Genomic DNA, 16,751 nt, shown 5'->3' with positions numbered 1-16,751 from the left:
CAAGCTCTAGCCTTTCTTCTCTGTAACCTTCACCCCTTGCCTCCTGGGTCCTGATTTCCTGTCTCCTTGCTGAGCACCGACATCCCCACTCGGTTTTACCTGCTCAGCTGCACGTGGGCCTGGGACCCTGCACATGCCCCGTGGCAGCTGAACATTTCATTCCTGACTGGGGCTTCTTGCCTTGTTCCTTCACTCTGGAACCAGGGACGGGAGGGACTTCAGACAAACCTCAAATACCTGTCAACTCCACTTTCCCTGGAGCTTGAGGCCAGCAATGTCCCCTGCAGAGGGTTGGCAGTCCCTGCGGCCTGAAATCTCAGCCAGCCCACCCGGTCAGTGTGGCTGGAAGGGGGAGGAAGGAGGACATAGGAAAGGCTGTTTTTGTAATCATTTTCCTCACCACCAGGGGCGTTTTGCCTGCCTTGCACCCCGGTGGAGTAGAGGAGGGTGAGCTCCAAGGCTTCCAAACAAAATCTTCAGAAAAAGGAAGTGAGGAAGAGCACTCGGAACAGAGTAAACTGTTTCAAGAACCCAGATTACCAAAGATTTAAAGTAACAAATGCACTTTTAATAGGTCTATGGATAAAAACTACTCAGCGCAGGTCAGGAACCCAGGGCAGTCTTACTTCTGTTGGAGCCATGCCCTGCATGGTCTTTGGGTCTGAGGTTAACAGGCTATTTGCATTATTTCATGTGATCCACAGTATTAGAAAAACAAGGCATTAGATCAGTTTTGATGAAATGCACTGCTGGCAGCTGAATCCGGTCCATTATATTCCGTATTTTTTCTTTAGTTCTTCTACTTTGTTGATGTAAGCTTTCATGGCGTCTTCCTTGGAAGTCCCTGGAAGCAATCAACAGGATTATCTGTCACAGAGGCAGCACGGTAGAAGAGCAGCAGCCTGAAAGCCCTAGATAGCCCCAGTTTCATGCTTAGAGGCTCAGTTTCTCACCTAGAAAGTGGGGTTTCTCTTACCTGCACCTCACAGGCAGTGGCCAGGATTCCCCTTGAAATACTGAAGGAGCTTGGCCCATAGTAACTGCTCCCTGAAGCACTGAACCCCTAATGTGTATGCAGCTGTCCTGAGGCCCGTCATTGGCCTGCTGGCCATGTAGGAAAGGCAGGACGCTGCAGACACATCAGAAAGCCTGTCCATGGGAAGCCACAGTGACTCTCCTGGCCCTGCTTCCTTGGACTCTCATGGCTGGCTCTGCCCTATCAGGCGTCTCTCTGTGGGGCTCTTCTCTGGTGGAGCTGCTATGTTGGCAGAGAGAAAGCAAAGCCAGGCACCCTCTTCTCCCCAGAAAGGAGCTGTGGGAAAAGTCTTAAGAACTCTGAGCAAAAGCGGCTGGGCTGTGGAGGGGAACGAGGCAGCTCTCTGCCTTCATGCTGCCATCCAAAGGACACAGACCATACCCCTCAGAGGCAGTGAACCCCGGGGTTCCTGAACGCTGTGGTAAGGGAGAGACGCTGGGAATCAGGATGTTTTCTGAAACACTGCAGAGTGCCTGGGCACTGGTATACGAATGGCCAGGGACAACGGGCAGTCAGCCGGGCATTCCTGCTCCTGTTCCTTGCAAATCCTAGGAGTGTATTTCTTGTATGCTGGCCTTTTCTGAATCTGAGGGTTTTTCACTCACAGGAAGACAGAGGGCTCATTCAGAAGCTAGCTAGGCGAGAACACAAAAGCTGGCGGGCCCTTCAGTGCCAACTTGTGGGTCTTGCTGCTGCAGGTGGCACGTGATGAAGTCGGAGCTGGGATACTTCCTGCCTGCTGTTGCTTAGCATAGAAAAGCTCCATTCACGGGGCCTACGATGTGCCAGCAGCTTGCCACGCATTAGCTCATTCCTTTCCTTTATGTGCCTTTCTGGCTGGAAGGGAGCTGGGGAGAGCTGCTTGGGCTAGGGGATTGCTGCCTGCCCTTTTGAGGAAGAGAAGGGTGTGAGGAGGAAACGACTCCTTCTTGTAAAGGTGTGGGCCATGAAACCACTCCAGGTCAAATATTCACACCCCCCACCCCTAGTCTGGTCTCCAGCTCCTCCCCTCCAGAAGACACCACTGCTCAGAGACAGTGCTCTTGAAGAAGGCATAATACATAGGTATTAGGAAAGAAAGTAGGTGGCCCAGTTTTTTCCATTTGACCAGGCCAGGCTGATTTCAAGCATGTGCCTCACCCACTCTGTTTTCTTGCCTCACCCCTTTCACTCCATAATGAACAGTATTTTGTTACTGGGCTTCACAGACTAGGGACAATGATTATGAACAATTACCTTTCAGCTGATTCCAGGCATCCCACTTGGCCTTGCCTTTGAGATCCAACAGCCCAGGCCGTTCTAAAACAGGGGAAGGAAAGACATTAGATCTGCTTCAAGTTCTAATGGAGAACGTCATGGACTCTCTTGTCCTGAACTCATCTTTCATTTCCCTGGTTCCTTCCAGGCTCTGCTATGAAGTTAAATGGGTCTAGCATAGTGAGTTCTGCCTTTAGAAACCCAGATGTACAGGGGTACCTGGGTGGCTCAAGCCCTCTGCCTCTGGCTCGGGTCATGATCCTGGGGTCCTGGGATCGAGCCCCACATCAGGCTCTCTGCTCAGCGGGGAGCCTACTCCCCCCCCCCCGCCTCGCTGCCTGCCTCTCTGCCAAATTAATAAATAAAAAAACCTAAAAAAAAAAAAAAAAAGAAACCCAGATGTACAGAAATCCAAACTTTTTTTTAAGATTTTATTTTATTTTTTATTTATTTGACAGAGAGAGAGAGAGAGGAGGGAGAGGGAGAAGCAGGTTCTCCGCTGAGCAGGAAGCCCAATGTGGGGCTCAACCCCAGGATCCTGAGATCATGACCTGAGCCAAAGACAGAAGCTTAACTGGCTGAGCCACCCAGGCAACCCCAGAAATCCAAACTTAAGATCTAGAGAAAACAGGAAGGAAATTGTTCTCATTACTGAGCAGTTATTTTAAAAGTTAAATAACTCCAGAATTCCTCCTTTTAAAAACCATACTTAAGAGTTTTTTGTTTTTTTAAAAAAACAAAACAAAAAAACAAGCACTACATCCATTCATATGGCTTAACATTCAAATGCTGTCAAGGAGAAAACTAGTTTCCCTCCTACCCTTGGTCTCAGTCATGCAATTTCTCTCCTTCATATTGTTGCTATTGGTTTTCTGGGCTCCTCTTTCTGTGAACAGTTTGTTCATATCCTTGCCCCATTTTTCTACCAAGTTGTTGGTCTAATTCTTGTTAATCTGTGTGTGTTTTTTTCCCCAAAGGCAAAGCATTCTTCAAGTCAGGCCATGATTTTGTGCTTCCAGACCTGTCATCAGCTGCACTTGAGAAACACATTGGCTGCTTCCCTGCTGACCTATTTTACTGCTACACTGAGAACAAAGGCAAGAGGAGCAATCCTGGTGCCCATGCCCTGGACCACTGTGCCTGAGACACCTCAAGTCTCCTTAGAGGCTTTCAGAGCAGCATTTCCGGAAATGCCAGAAAGGGTGCTGCGGAGTTGTCACCTAGGAAGAACGAGCACACTCCCGTAGCCCTTTTTGTGATGATGGACATGTACATTTGCACTAACTCAGGGCCACTGGCCACTTCTGGCCCTTGAGAGGTGGCTTGTGTGATGGAGGACTGAGCTCTGGATTTTATTTAATTATTTTCAATTTCAAACTCAATGTGGCTAATAGTGACGATCTGTGGGACAGCGCAGCCCTAGATTGAACGGACACCTCCCTACTCAGGAAGTGACAGATTCCCAAGCCAGTCTACATACTCATGTAAAAGCAGGGCAGAGACCAGGGTCTGGGAAAATCCTGTTTGGCAGAAAAGGATGTCAGTCCCTCTGGTCACCCCCACTTCCTCTTTCCTTTCCTGCCATGGGAGGATATAAGGTTTATAAATCCAGCGCAGAACTCACCTTTGCCCCAAGACTTCTCTCAGCTAAGCCCTTCCTGGGAACTTTGATTTGGCACTGCGCTGGGCACCATTTCCTGCTTCCAGATGGCTGGCAGCCACCTACCTGCTCCACTGCCCACCCCAAGCTCAGTGGAATTGGCCATGCTCATCCTCCTGAACAGAGGAGGGGGTGACCTCTTTCTGTGCAGCCATGGACATTGCTTCTGAGTCCCTGCCTAGATTGCATTGTGCTGTTGCCTCAGTATACATCCGAGTTTCAGGGACTCAGGGGCAGAATAAAAACAGTCCTAAGCCAGAAAGACTGTATCCAAAATACCGTAGTCTAAACTACTACCTCAAAGCTATACCAAGATTTTTTTCAACAGGGAAGAAACGGTTAGCAGGAACCGTTGTTAGCAAAAATGCTTCTGACCGGCCACAGGAAGCTAGCTGCTTCTCTGCCCCTGTTATCAGGCTTGGCCTGGCTGCCAAGGGCTCTGACTTTGGTTCTGCTGGTCTGGGGTGGAAGTAGTATGATTCAACAAAGCTACTACTGAGCTGAGAGCTTGGACTAAGTCTCTTCCAGGCTGGGGTCTCTGCTTCCAAAGATGGAAAATTTTAGTGATAACCAGTAAAGTACTTCCAAAAACTAGGATTTGAATTCTGCTACCTGAGCCACCAAGAACAGTGCAGGGTCTGTGAGCCCCATTCAGGGGCATGATCTTAGCCTGGTGGGGATGGGACCCCCAGGAGCTATTACCATGTTCCATCTGAAGAGTAAGATTTTGGGTGGTTTTGACTGTGCAGTTCCCATAGATTAAGAGTTCCAGCACCCATCAAGGCTTCTGAGCCTGCCTTGATGAGTAGGGCCTTCCCAAGCTCATCTCAGCATACCTGTGCTTTTTCATTTTTTTCCTGAAGATTTAACTTATTTATCTGACAGAGAGATAGAAAGACCCAGGGAACATAAGCGAGGGGAATGCCAGAGGGAGAGAGAGAAGCAGCAGGGAGCCTGACATGGGACTTGATCCCAGGACCCTTCTGGGATCAGAGGGTCCTGGGATCATGACCTGAGCTGAAGGCAGATGCTTAATTGACTGAGTGACCCAGGAGCCCCATACCTGTGTTTACGTCACCCACAGTTACTTGTTTGTAGTGGCCATAGATGAACAACATCTCATCATCTGTTGGCTTGGTCTTCAGGTGCTTAACGTCCTCCGCAGCTTTGTCAAACTCAGCCTAAGCATGAGGGAAAGAGGCCTAAATAGAGCTCAGTAATGGGGAGACACAGGTTGGAAAAGCAGCACTCCTGGGATGCCTGGGAGGAAAAACAGTTTGTTTTCTCAGCTCCCCAACAGGCCAGCCAGAAAAATTCAGCAAAACAAGGAGGGAAGCATAGGCGTTCACTGGTTCGATGGACAGCTACATACTGGACCTGTCACCATACCAGGAGCCAGGTGCTGGAAACACAGCGGTGAAGGAGGCATGCTGGGAGTGCCTGCAGTAGGCATACAAGTCACCAAAAAAGCGTGGTCAACAGCCTGACCATCCCTGGGTCAGGCCGGCGTCCCAGTAGAGCCGGGACTTGTGGATAGAGCCAGCGTGTTTGCAACTGGTGAGAGGGAGATAGGGTTTGAGTGCGGAGGTGTGGCCAGTAGTGTTTGTTGGACCCTCCACCCCCACCCGCCCTCTGGGACTGGCCATTCAGCACCGACCTCTATTTCAGTGTTCTGATTGGAGAGAGGTGAAAGGAGTCAGAGGTCATCCCACTCAGTTCAGTTTCCGCAAAGCGGCTACATTCGAAGGAGGGAAATGGCCTCTGGGTCACCTCCCCCCAAGCCATCCTCTTCCCGTACGTTGGACACTCAGCCCCTATGTCCCCTGACCTCTTAAGTTGTCAGCGACGGCTTCCTCGCTTCCCCATTCTGCATGGCGTCCCTACTCCTGCCCTGACCTTCCGGATGGGAAGCCCGGTCTCTGCTTCTTCCATCCACGAAACCCTCTACCCTAGCCTCTGTCCCCCCCCCCCCCCGTTCCCGCTTCATCGCGCAGTACACCCCACTTTCTAGCAGTTGCGGGTGGGTAGCAGTGTCCGCTCACAAGGCTTTGTGCAAAGAGTCAGAGCTGGGCACGAGTCCAGGAGGCACAGCGGGGCCGCAAAGGGAAAGACCCTGCGGAGTTCTGGCTGGGAGATACCCCCCCCCCCCCAAGCCTGCAGCCTCGCCATACCTCTGCAGCCAGGAGAGGTACGCTTTATACCTGAGACATGCTGGAGGTGTCTGGAGAAAACCGGCGAGCCCGCGGAGGCGGCGAAGAGCAGGAAACAGTAGCACACGACTCGACTCGCAGCGCCTTTAGAGGCGCAGCCGCAGGCGGCTCCAACCCCTGCCAGGCCAGCGACGGGCAGCCAATCAAAAGCCAGCTCTAAGCTGCGGGGCGTGTCCAGCCGCTGCAGCGCCGCCAAACCCGCCCGAGCCCACGTGGGTTTGCTCGCACACGCGCAGTGAGAGACCGAAGGGGACGCCGGGTACAGGTGGGGCCCGCGGCGGGCAGGCGTGCCTGTGGGAGTCAGAGCTCGGCGGCTGTGGGGAGTGGACTGCAGCGGTAGAGGGGACGGGGCGGCGGCTAAAGAGTAGAGACTTCTAAATTTGTTCAGTCTTGTGTCTGGAGTGAGGAACCCGGAAGTTGCGCCTCAGGCGCAAGTAACTTCTCAGGCCTGGGGAGGACGAGTGGGCTCCGCCCGTCGCGGGGTTCTAGAGGAGACCTTGCTGGTCCGGTCGGTGGACAGCCGCGCGGTGGTGGGATGCTGGACTGGTTCCCGGAAAAGCGAAGCCGAGGCCTCTTCTCTGAGCCTTTGGCCCGTTTTGTGACCTAGTAATCTTAAGTTTGCAGTCCTACACTGCGCATTTTATTGTGGTACATTTCCTCCACCTGGTGCATGAAAGGCAATGCCAGTGTCTTATTTGTCTTATTTGTCTTTAACAAACTTGCCTTGGACCCGGTACCCAGCAAATGTTTGTTCTGTTCATTCATAAATGTTTACTGAACTCTTAGCTACCTAACTGGGACTAGTTTTGACATTGATACAGCAGAGTAGGAAACAGATAAATTCCTGCATTCCTGCTACTTATATTGGAGATGATAGTTAATAAAATAAGTAGAAAATTTGTTAGAGGGTTAGGGAGTTGGAAGTTTGCAGTTTTACGTGGGAGGGGGAGGGTAACATTTGAGAAAGGCCCTCAGTGAGCGGAAGGAGCATTCCAGGTAGAAAACAAGTGTAAAGTTGTGAGCAGAGAGTGGAGGGAAAGAGTAGAAAGAGATGAGACTGGAGAGTTAAAGAAGTGTCAGACTGGCTAGATGATGCAGAGCTTGGCCTTTATAGGAACTATAGGGATTGGGACTTTTATTTTGAGATGGGAAACCAGAGGCTTTTAAGCAGAGGAGGGTGAGATCCAGGGGAAGCACAGCTGCAGAGTTGTAGAGGCTGATGCTCCTGGTGGGAACAGAAAGGAGCAGCACAGGTGATGGGCAGAATTTAAAGTTGATGAGAATTTTCTGGTGGTTACAAAGCTGGGTTTAAGTGAGGTTGATTTGTTGCTTGCTTGTTTGGAATATACTCCACTTTCCCCCCAAACAAACAAACAAACAAACAACAACGACAAAAAACCAAATTTCTACATGGTAGTTTTGTGAGCAAGTGAGTCCACAAAAGTTGGTTAATGGAACTGAAATATTTAACTGGTAAGGATTGTGGGTCCCATGGAGCATGGTGCTAAGTGGTTTTCCTTGCTCCAGGGCCCACTCTAGGCCAGGTTTTGAAATAACTGAAGATGTGCTCTTTAGCCTGTGTCCTGCTTTCTTTCCTCATTCCTCAGGGACCCATTTTTTGTGATTTCCACTTAAGAAAATGCTGCCTTAAGGCCTCCATTTACTGTTTCCTAGGCAATTGGCACTTAGCTTTTAAAATAAAGAGATAACAAGCCAGCATCTGAGATTTAATTTTTTATAGTAAATTTTAGAGAATATTTGGGGGTCAATAAGTTGTATGAATTTTTAATTCTGTATTTCGATAGCATTGGAAAGGTAATTGCTCTTCATATCCCCAGAAAATGCAGCTCTTTAAAAAAATGATTTTATTTCTTTATTTGATAGACAGAGATCACAAGTAGGCAGAGAGGCAGGCAGAGAGAGAGGAGGAAGCAGGTTCCCTGCTGAGCAGAGAGCCCAATACAGGCTTGATCCCAGGACCATGAGATAATGACCCAAGCGGAAGGCAGAGGCTTTAACCCACTGAGTCACCTAGATGCCCCTCAGCTATATTTATATCCTTGCTAAAAACTAGCACACTTCATAATAATTTTACTTACAATCATTTTTATTTATTCTTCTGTCTGATTTTTCTCCCCTACATAAGCCAGGGAAAATAGGGATCATCTTGTATTGGTCTGCGCTTCTATCTCCCAAGTGCCAGGAACTTCTTAGGCACTGAGCAAATGGCAGGTGATGAACGGAGTCCTTGGCTCTCTATGAAATGTTATTCTTCTTAGCCATGACCTTGGAAACTTAAGTTTATGGAACTGAATGTGCAACTATAGACTGTGGTAAAGTAGATGAATTCTGATGCAAGGACCATGTAATCTCTTTGTATCACTCCTAGCTGGGAACAGAACACAATTATTTAGGGAAGATGGGGAACCTGATAAGCCACCTAATGCACCTACTTGGCTCTCCCCTTTAGTAGAAAGGCTCTTGTCATTGCTGTAACCTGCCCTTGCATCCTTGGGGTGCCAATTTCGACTACTCCTAGGCTACACTTGCTGGGTCTCAGTGTAAAGCCAGATGGGCAGCATATATTAACAGGTGAAAGCTGTTCTTACTTAGTGGGTGTGAATAGTAGTTTTTTAATATTGGGTTTCTTGGTATGAACTAAACCTCTAATTTCTAAAAGCCTAATCATTAAAAAAATGTACTACAGTTACAGTAAAGCTTTCCTAGAAGGCAAGGGCTAGAGTACTCACAAATGCTGAATTCTATCCCTTTGGTATTTATTTTCACTTCTTGAAGGTGGGAGGGTATTAGTGTGTTTAAAGGGAAGGAAGCACTTGGGAAATGCTTCTGGGATAGGAGGTAAGCAGAGTTGGGGGCGTTTGTTTTGTGAAGGTGGAGGGAGTTAAGAGCTGAATAGGGATAAGAATGCAGCATTGGCTCCCCCTCCCCATTCTTTTCTATTCCTCTGTCTCTTTAACTTTTCTGATGGTATAATTCCTTTTCTGGCAGCTGCGACTCTTTTTTTTTTTTAAGATTTTGTTTATTTATTTGACAGAGATTACAAGTAGGCAGAGAGGCAGGCAGAGAAAGAGGAGGGAGCAGGCTTCCCGTTGAGCCGAGAGCTGGATGCAGATGCAGGGTTTGATATCAGGACTCTGAGATCATGACCCAAGCTGAAGGTGGAGACTTTTTTTTTTTTTTTTTAAGATTTTATTTATTTATTTGACAGAGAGAGATCACAAGTAGGCAGAGAGGCAGGCAGAGAGAGAGGAGGAAGCAGGCTCCCTGCTGAGCAGAGAGCCCGATGGGGGACTCCATCCCAGGACCCTGAGATCATGACCTGAGCCGAATGCAGCGGCCCAACCCACTGAACCACCCAGGCACCCGTGAAGGTGGAGACTTTAACCCACTAAACCAACCAGGCGCCCCTGGCAGCTGTGACTCTTAACCAGCCCCTCCCATCTGCCATTCTCTTGTTCTTTTGGGTGTTTAGATTCAGAGGAATTGTAGCAAGCTGGGTGTGAGAGAAGTGTGTGTGTATGTGTGATCTATGTGTGTATGATTCGCTCCTTTCCCAAGTACTGTTTCTATCCGGCTGACATGGCTGACATGGTGGGGTTGTGGTTTGGGCTGAGGTGAGACTTAGAGACCAGGGATTGGGAGCAGGGGAGCAGGGACGCTTGGGGGAAGTGTCCTATGCTGGAAGGTGAGAAGGCCTCTTTTTAAAAAGATTTTATGTATTTGACAGCACAACCAGGGGGAGAAGCAGGGAGAGGGAGAGGGGGAAGCAGACACTCCTCTGAGCAAGGAGCCCAATGTGGGGTTCATCCCAGGACCCTGAGATCATGATCTGAGCCAAGAGCAGATGCTTAACCCACTGGGCCACCCAGGCACCCTGAAAGAAGACTTCCTGAAGACTTACTTAAACATAAGTAAAGATAAACACTGCTGAGACGACTCCTGTATCCTGTTTGGAAATACAGTTATGGACAGGAATAAGGAAGCACCTTAGGAAGATATCTTGATAACTACAGTCGGTTACTCTAGTTCTTACTCAACCTCATTAGAAGTATAAACCCTTCTAAATCTGTTTTCATTTTGCCTGTTTCCCTGGCTTCTGGTTGCACATGACAGACCCTTGGTAAAATGCTTTGAAACTAGGTTGTTAGGTGAGCCAAGCCGAAGGCAGCCGCTTAATGACTGAGCCACCCAGGCGCCCTGACAATGCCATTTAAAAAACTTTATTTTTGACATGATGCACTAAAAAATGACAACAACAAGAACAAAACAAAACAACCCAGCACCCTAATTTTTATTTTGAGGCAATTGTAAGTTCACGTGAAGTTTTTAAGAATACATAGATCTCTTATATCCTTTTCACATTTTTCCCAGTGGTAACATCTTGCAAAACTATAATACGTACCATAATCAGTATATTAACATCGAAATATTTAAGATAAAGAAACTTTCCATCATCAAGAATCCCTTATATTATCCTATGCTAAGGAAATCTGTGTGATTTTAAAAGGTTAAAGCTTTTGCAGGTGCCTGGGTGGCTCAGTTGGTTAAATGACTGCTTTTGGATCAGGTCGTTAACCCAGAATCCTGGGATTGAGTCCCACGTTGGGCTTCCAGCTCCGTGGGGAGTCTGCTTATCCCTGTAACCTTCTCCCTTTTCATGCTTTCTCTCACTTTCTCTCTCAAATAAATAAACAAAATCTTTAAAAAAAAGGATAGTATTTTAAAAAGTATTAAAAAAAAAAGCTTTTGCAACTTTATTACTGGTTAAATAAATTTGGCCATTATAATGTCCAAGCAGTTGGGGGGAAAAAATCAAGTAAGTGCTTGTTTTTATAGTAGTTTTCATGAAAAATATTCATATGATAATGTCTACAAGCATCATCACTTTGATTATTATAGATGTAGTATTGTGATAAATTGTTTAATGGGGGAAGGCTTTTCATTATTGAATATGATGTTAGCAGTGGGTTTGTCGTATATGGTCTTTACTGTCTGCTCTCTTCATTGAGAGTTTTTGTTTTAAACATGTTGAATTGGGACGCCTGGGTGGCTCAGTTGGTTGGACGCCTGGGTGGCTCAGTTGGTTAAGCAGCTGCCTTCGGCTCAGGTCATGATCCCAGCGTCCTGGGATCGAGTCCCACATCGGGCTCCTTGCTCCGCAGGGAGCCTGCTTCTCCCTCTGACTCTGCCTTCCACTCTGTCTGCCTGTGCTCGATCTCGCTCGCTTTCTCTCTGACAAATAAATAAAATCTTTAAAAAAAAAAATAAACATGTTGAATTTTGTTAAATGCTTTTTCAGCATCTATCAAGATGATCATTATTTTTATCCTTCAGTTTGTTAATTTGGTTTATCACATTGATTTGTGGATGTTAAACTATAGTTGGATGCCTGGAATAAATCCCACTTGATTGTGGCATCTGGTCTTTTAATGTATTGTTGAATTGGGTTTGTTAATACTTTGTTTGGGATTTTTGCATGTGTGTTCATCAGGAATATTGGCTTGTAATTTTCTTTTTTGGTGGTATCTGTCTGGTTTTAGTATCAGGGTGGTGCTGACTTTGTAAAATGATTTTGGAAGTATTCTGTCCTTTCAGTTTTTTTAGGATAATTTGAGAAGGATGGGTACTAACTCTTTAAATGTTTGGTAGGATTCATCTCTGAAGCCATCTGTCCCTGGACATTTGTTTTTTGGGAGTTTTAAAATTACGGTTTAATTTCATTACTTGTAATCAGTCTATTCACATTTTTTAAAAATATTTTTATATATTTATTTGACAGAGAAAGAGAGATCACAAGTAGATAGAGAGGCAGGCAGAGAGAGAGGGGAAGCAGGCTCCCCGCTGAGCAGAGAGCCTGATGTGGGACTCGATCCCAGGACCCTGAAATTATGACCTGAGCTGAAGGCAGAGGCTTAACCCACTGAGTCACCCAGGTGCCCCTGTCTATTCATTTTCTATTTCTTCATGATTCAGTCTTGGAAGGTTGTGTGTTTCTAGGAATTTATCCATTTCTTCTAGGTTTTCCAGTTTGTTCAAAGTATTCTCTTTGATCCTTTGTATTTCAGTGGTGTCAATTTTAAGTCTTCTTTCATTTCTGAATTTATTTGGATCCTCTCTGTTTTTGTTTTGTTGAGTTTTTGAAGAGTTAGTCTAGCTAAAAGTTTGATTTTATTTTTTCAAATAGCCAGCTTTTAGTATTGTTGGTCTTTTGTTTTCTTATTGCTAATTATTTTTGCTCTGGTCTTTATTAGGTTCTACTAAATTTGGGCTTTGTTCTTTTTCTATCTAGTTCCTTTAGGTTTAAAGTTAGACCATTCATTTGTGATTTTTCTGGTTTCTGGAGATAGGCCTGTATTGCTGTGAAATTCCCTTTTAGAACTTCTTTGCTGCCTCCCATAGATTTTGGAAAGTTGTGTTTCCATTTTCATGTGTTTCAGATATTTTCTGATTTCCTTTTGATTTCTTTGACCCATTAGTTATTTAGTCTGCGTGTGTTTGTGTTTTTTTCCACTTTTCTTCTTGTGATTGATTTCTAGTTTCATACTGTTGTGGTCAGAAAAAATTCTTGATATGATTTTAGTCTTGAATTTTGGAGACTTGTTTTTTGGGCCAACATGTGATCTGCCCTGGAGAATGTTTCATATACACTTGAGGAGAATGTATATTTTGCATTTGGATGAAAATGTTCTATATATATCTATTTAGTCCATCTGGCCTAATGTGTTGTTTAAGGCCAGTGTTTCCTTACTAAGTTTTCTCTCTGGATGATATATTCATTAGTGTAATTGGGATATTAAAGTCTCCTACTGTTATGATATTATTGTAAATTTTTCCCTTTATGTCTGTTAATATTTGCTTTATATGTTTAGGTTCTCCTATGTTGGGTGCATAAATACTTATGAATGTTACATCCTCCTGTTGGATTGACCCTTTCATCATTATGTAATATTCCTCTTTGTCTTTTGTTACAGTCTTTGTGTTAAGTTCTTTTGTCTGATACATATATTGTTACTCCAGCTTTCTTTTCATTTCCATTTGCGTGGAATAGCTTTTTCTATTTTTTCACTTTCATTCTGTGTGTCTTTAGAACCAAAGTGAGTTTCTTGTAGGTCACATATAGATAGGTCCAGTTGTTGTTGTTGTTGTTTTTTAACCCAGTCACTCTGTCTTGATTGGTGCATTTAATCCATTTACATTTAAAGTAATTATTGATACCTATGTACTAATTGCTATTTTTGTTGTTTTTTTGGTTATTTTTGACGTTCTTCTCTGTGCCTTTCTTTTTCTCTTGAGCTCTTCCCTTGCGGTGTGATGGTTTCCTTTAGTGTTAAATTTGGTTTCCTTTCTCTTTATTTTTTTGTGTGTATGTGTTGTAGGTTTTTGGTTTGTTGTTACTCTGATGTTCATGTTTGAGATATGTTTGTTTTAACCTGATAGTGCTTACATTTGAGGGCATTCTATAAGTTTGTTCCTTTTTATTGCTAAGTAATATTCTATTATATGGATGAACTAGTTTAACAATCATCTGCTGAAGGGCATCTGTATTGTTTCCATTTTTGGTCATTACCAGTAAAGCTGCCACTAGTCACTTATGTACAAATTTTTGTGTGAAAATATTTTCATTTTTCTGAGATAAATGTCCAGGAGTGCAATTCTGGGCCATATTGCCACTTCATGTTTGGTTTTGTAAGAAGCTGCCATTGTGGCTGCATCATTTTACATCCTTACTAGCAACAAATGAGAGATTCAGTTTTCCCACATCCTTGCCAGCCTTTGGTGTTAACACTCTTTTTTATTTTAGGTATTTTGATAGATTTGTAACAGTATCTCATTGTGATTTTAATTTTCATTTCCTAATGGCTAATCGTTTTGAATATATTTTCATGTGCATATTTGCCATCTGTGTATCTCTTCTGTGAAATGTCTCTTTGTGTCTTTGTACATGTTTTATTTTTATTTATTAAGATTTAGACACGGGGATGCCTGGGTGGCTCAGTTGGTTAGACGACTGCCTTCGGCTCAGGTCATGATCCTGGAGTCCCGGGATCGAGTCCCGCATCGGACTCCCAGCTCCATGGGGAGTCTGCTTCTCTCTCTGACCTTCTCCTCGTTCATGCTCTCTCTCACTATCTCTCTCTCAAGTAAATAAATAAAATCTTTAAAAAAAAAAAAAAAGATTTAGACACGGCAAGAGAGGGAACGCAAGCAGGGGGAGTGGTAGAGGGAGACCAGGCTACCCACTAAGCAGGGAGCCTGATGCGGGGCTGTATCCCAAGTCCCTGGGATCATGACCTGAGCTGAAGGCAGATCCCCAGTGACTGAGCCACCCAGGCGCCCCTCTTTGTATATGTTTTAATTGTGTTTTTTCAGTGTTGAGTTTTGAGAGTTCTTCATGTATTCTGGGTACTAGTCCTTTGTTGGATATGTGGTTGGCAAATATTTTCTCACTGTTTTTAGCTTATCTTTTCATCCTTTTCCAGAGTCTTTCATAGAGCATAAGTTTTTTTATTTTGACTGAAACCCACCTTACCCATTTTTCCTTTTATGGATTGGACTTCTGGCATCTAATAACACCTTACCTAATTCTATATCCTGAAGATTTTCCATTTTTAAAATTTTCTATTTTTTAAAGTTTTATAGTTTTATATTTCATAAATGCAAATAATACTAAAAACATAAATTTTATATATAGTGTTTAAGATTTGGGTTGAGGTTCTTTTTTTTCAAGTTTTTATTTAAATTCCAGCTAATATACAGTGTGATACTAGTTTCAGATGTAGAATTTAGTGATTGATCACTTACATACAACACCTAGTGCTCATCACAGCAAATGCACCCCTTAACTTATCCCCCTCACCCACCTGAGGTTCTTTTCTTTTTTTTTCCTCCTGCTGTCTAATTGCTTCAGCACCATGTTGGAAAGATAATCTTTTCCCCTATTGAACTGCTTTTCACATTTATCAGTAATCTGTTGGGCATATTTATGGGGTCTTTTACTGGGTTTTCTCTGTGTTCTAGTGATAAATGCATCTATTCCTCCATTAGTACCACAGAGTTGATTACTAGAGCTATGTATTAGATCTTAAAATTGGATAAACAGATTCCTCCAACTTTATTCCTCTTTTTCAAAATTGTGCTAGCTATTCTAGTTCCTTTATTTTTCCATATGAATTTTGCAATAATGTCTATGTCTACAAAAAAACCTATGATTTTGATAGGAATTCGATTACATTTGTATATCAGTGTGGGGAGAATGGATATATTTACTCTTGGGTCTTCTGATATATGAACTCCATATGTTTTAGCTTTTATTTTGATCTTCTTTAATGTATTTGATCAGTAGTTTGTATTTTTTAGCATATAAGTCCTGTACATATTTTGTTAGATTTATGCTAATTTGTTTTTGAGTGATTGCAGATGGTATAGTAATTTTAATTGTGTTCATGTGTTCATTGCTAATATATAGAAATACACTTGGTTTTTATATGTTTATCTTGCATCTGTGACTTTCCTGAGCTCACCTATTCTAAAAATTTTTTTTCTTGTACATTCCTTTGGATTTTCTCTATAGATAATCATGTCATCTGCAAACACATACAGTTTTATTTCCAATGTATGTGTCTTTTATTTCTTTTTTTTTTTGGTCTTACTGCACTGGCTAGAACTTCCAGGATTGTGCAGAATAAGAGTGATGAGAGAAAAAAAAAAGTGATTAGGTAGATATCCTTGCCTTGTTCCTCAACTTAAGGAGAAGGCATTTAGTCTTTCACCATTAAATATAATGTTAGCTGTGGATTTTTTATAGATTTGCTTTATAAATTTGAGATAGTCTCCCTCTATTCCTATTTTTCTGATAGTTTGTATCATGACTGGGTGTAGACATTTGTCATATGCTTTTTTTGTTTGTTTGTTTTTTGCATTGATTATGCATTGATATCAGTGATTATGTGATTTTTCTTCTTTAGCTTTTTATTGTGGCAGATTACACTGATTACTTTTCAAATATTGAACTAGCTTTGCTTCCTTGGAAGAAACCCCAGTTGGTCATGACATATAATTCTTTGTATGTATTGCTGAATTCTGTTTGCTAATATTTTAAGGATGTTTATACCCGTATTCATAAGGCATATAGGTCTGTAGTCTTGGAAGATTCTGTCCCACATAACAAGCCTGGCCAGGTCCTAACTTGAATGCCTTCATGGCAAGGTAGGGGTACCAATCACTATAGCTGAAACTGGGGACAGATTTCATACCACCTTTTCTTTTTTTTTTTTTTTTTAATTTTATTATTATTATTTTTTAAGATTTTATTTATTTATTTGACAGACAGAGATCACAAGTAGGCAGAGAGGCAGGCAGAGAGAGAGGAGGAAGCAGGCTCCCTGCTGAGCAGAGAGCCCGATGTGGGACTCGATCCCAGGACCCTGAGATCATGACCTGAGCCGAAGGCAGCGGCTTAACCCACTGAGCCACCCAGGCGCCCCTCATACCACCTTTTCTAATTGGAGACTCATTATAGGGAAAACTACACATAGGGTACAGTTGACATAATGAGCCTGGAGGCCCC

General features: G+C 43.8%; 2 protein-coding genes across 8 annotated transcripts in view; one reads left to right on the top strand and one right to left on the bottom strand.

The window, feature by feature from the left end:
- Nucleotides 1-546: 546 nt before the first annotated feature.
- Nucleotides 547-6,260, bottom strand: DBI (diazepam binding inhibitor, acyl-CoA binding protein). Its single transcript, XM_059394442.1, has 4 exons — nt 6,155-6,260; nt 5,017-5,134; nt 2,273-2,335; nt 547-844 (listed from the first exon to the last, which is right to left on the bottom strand). The coding sequence occupies exons 1-4, from the start codon at nt 6,161-6,163 to the stop codon at nt 771-773; spliced, it is 264 nt and encodes an 87-aa protein (XP_059250425.1). The 5' UTR covers nt 6,164-6,260; the 3' UTR covers nt 547-770.
- Nucleotides 6,261-6,335: 75 nt separating this feature from the next.
- Nucleotides 6,336-16,751, top strand: part of C3H2orf76 (chromosome 3 C2orf76 homolog) — a 56,868-nt gene continuing 46,452 nt past the window's right edge. Inside the window, exon 1 of one of the 7 annotated variants that reach the window (XM_059394433.1) lies at nt 6,336-6,428. The gene's annotated coding sequence lies outside the window, so the exon portion shown is untranslated. Of the gene's footprint in view, nt 6,528-6,596; nt 6,672-6,705; nt 6,770-16,751 lie in introns of those variants that run through there. The other 6 variants (XM_059394434.1, XM_059394436.1, XM_059394437.1 and 3 more) reach the window with 6 other exon arrangements.

This window comes from Mustela nigripes, chromosome 3 (genome assembly GCF_022355385.1).
Source record: "Mustela nigripes isolate SB6536 chromosome 3, MUSNIG.SB6536, whole genome shotgun sequence".
NCBI classification, from domain to species: Eukaryota; Metazoa; Chordata; class Mammalia; order Carnivora; family Mustelidae; genus Mustela; species Mustela nigripes.
This window is presented reverse-complemented; position numbering and strand designations above follow the sequence as displayed.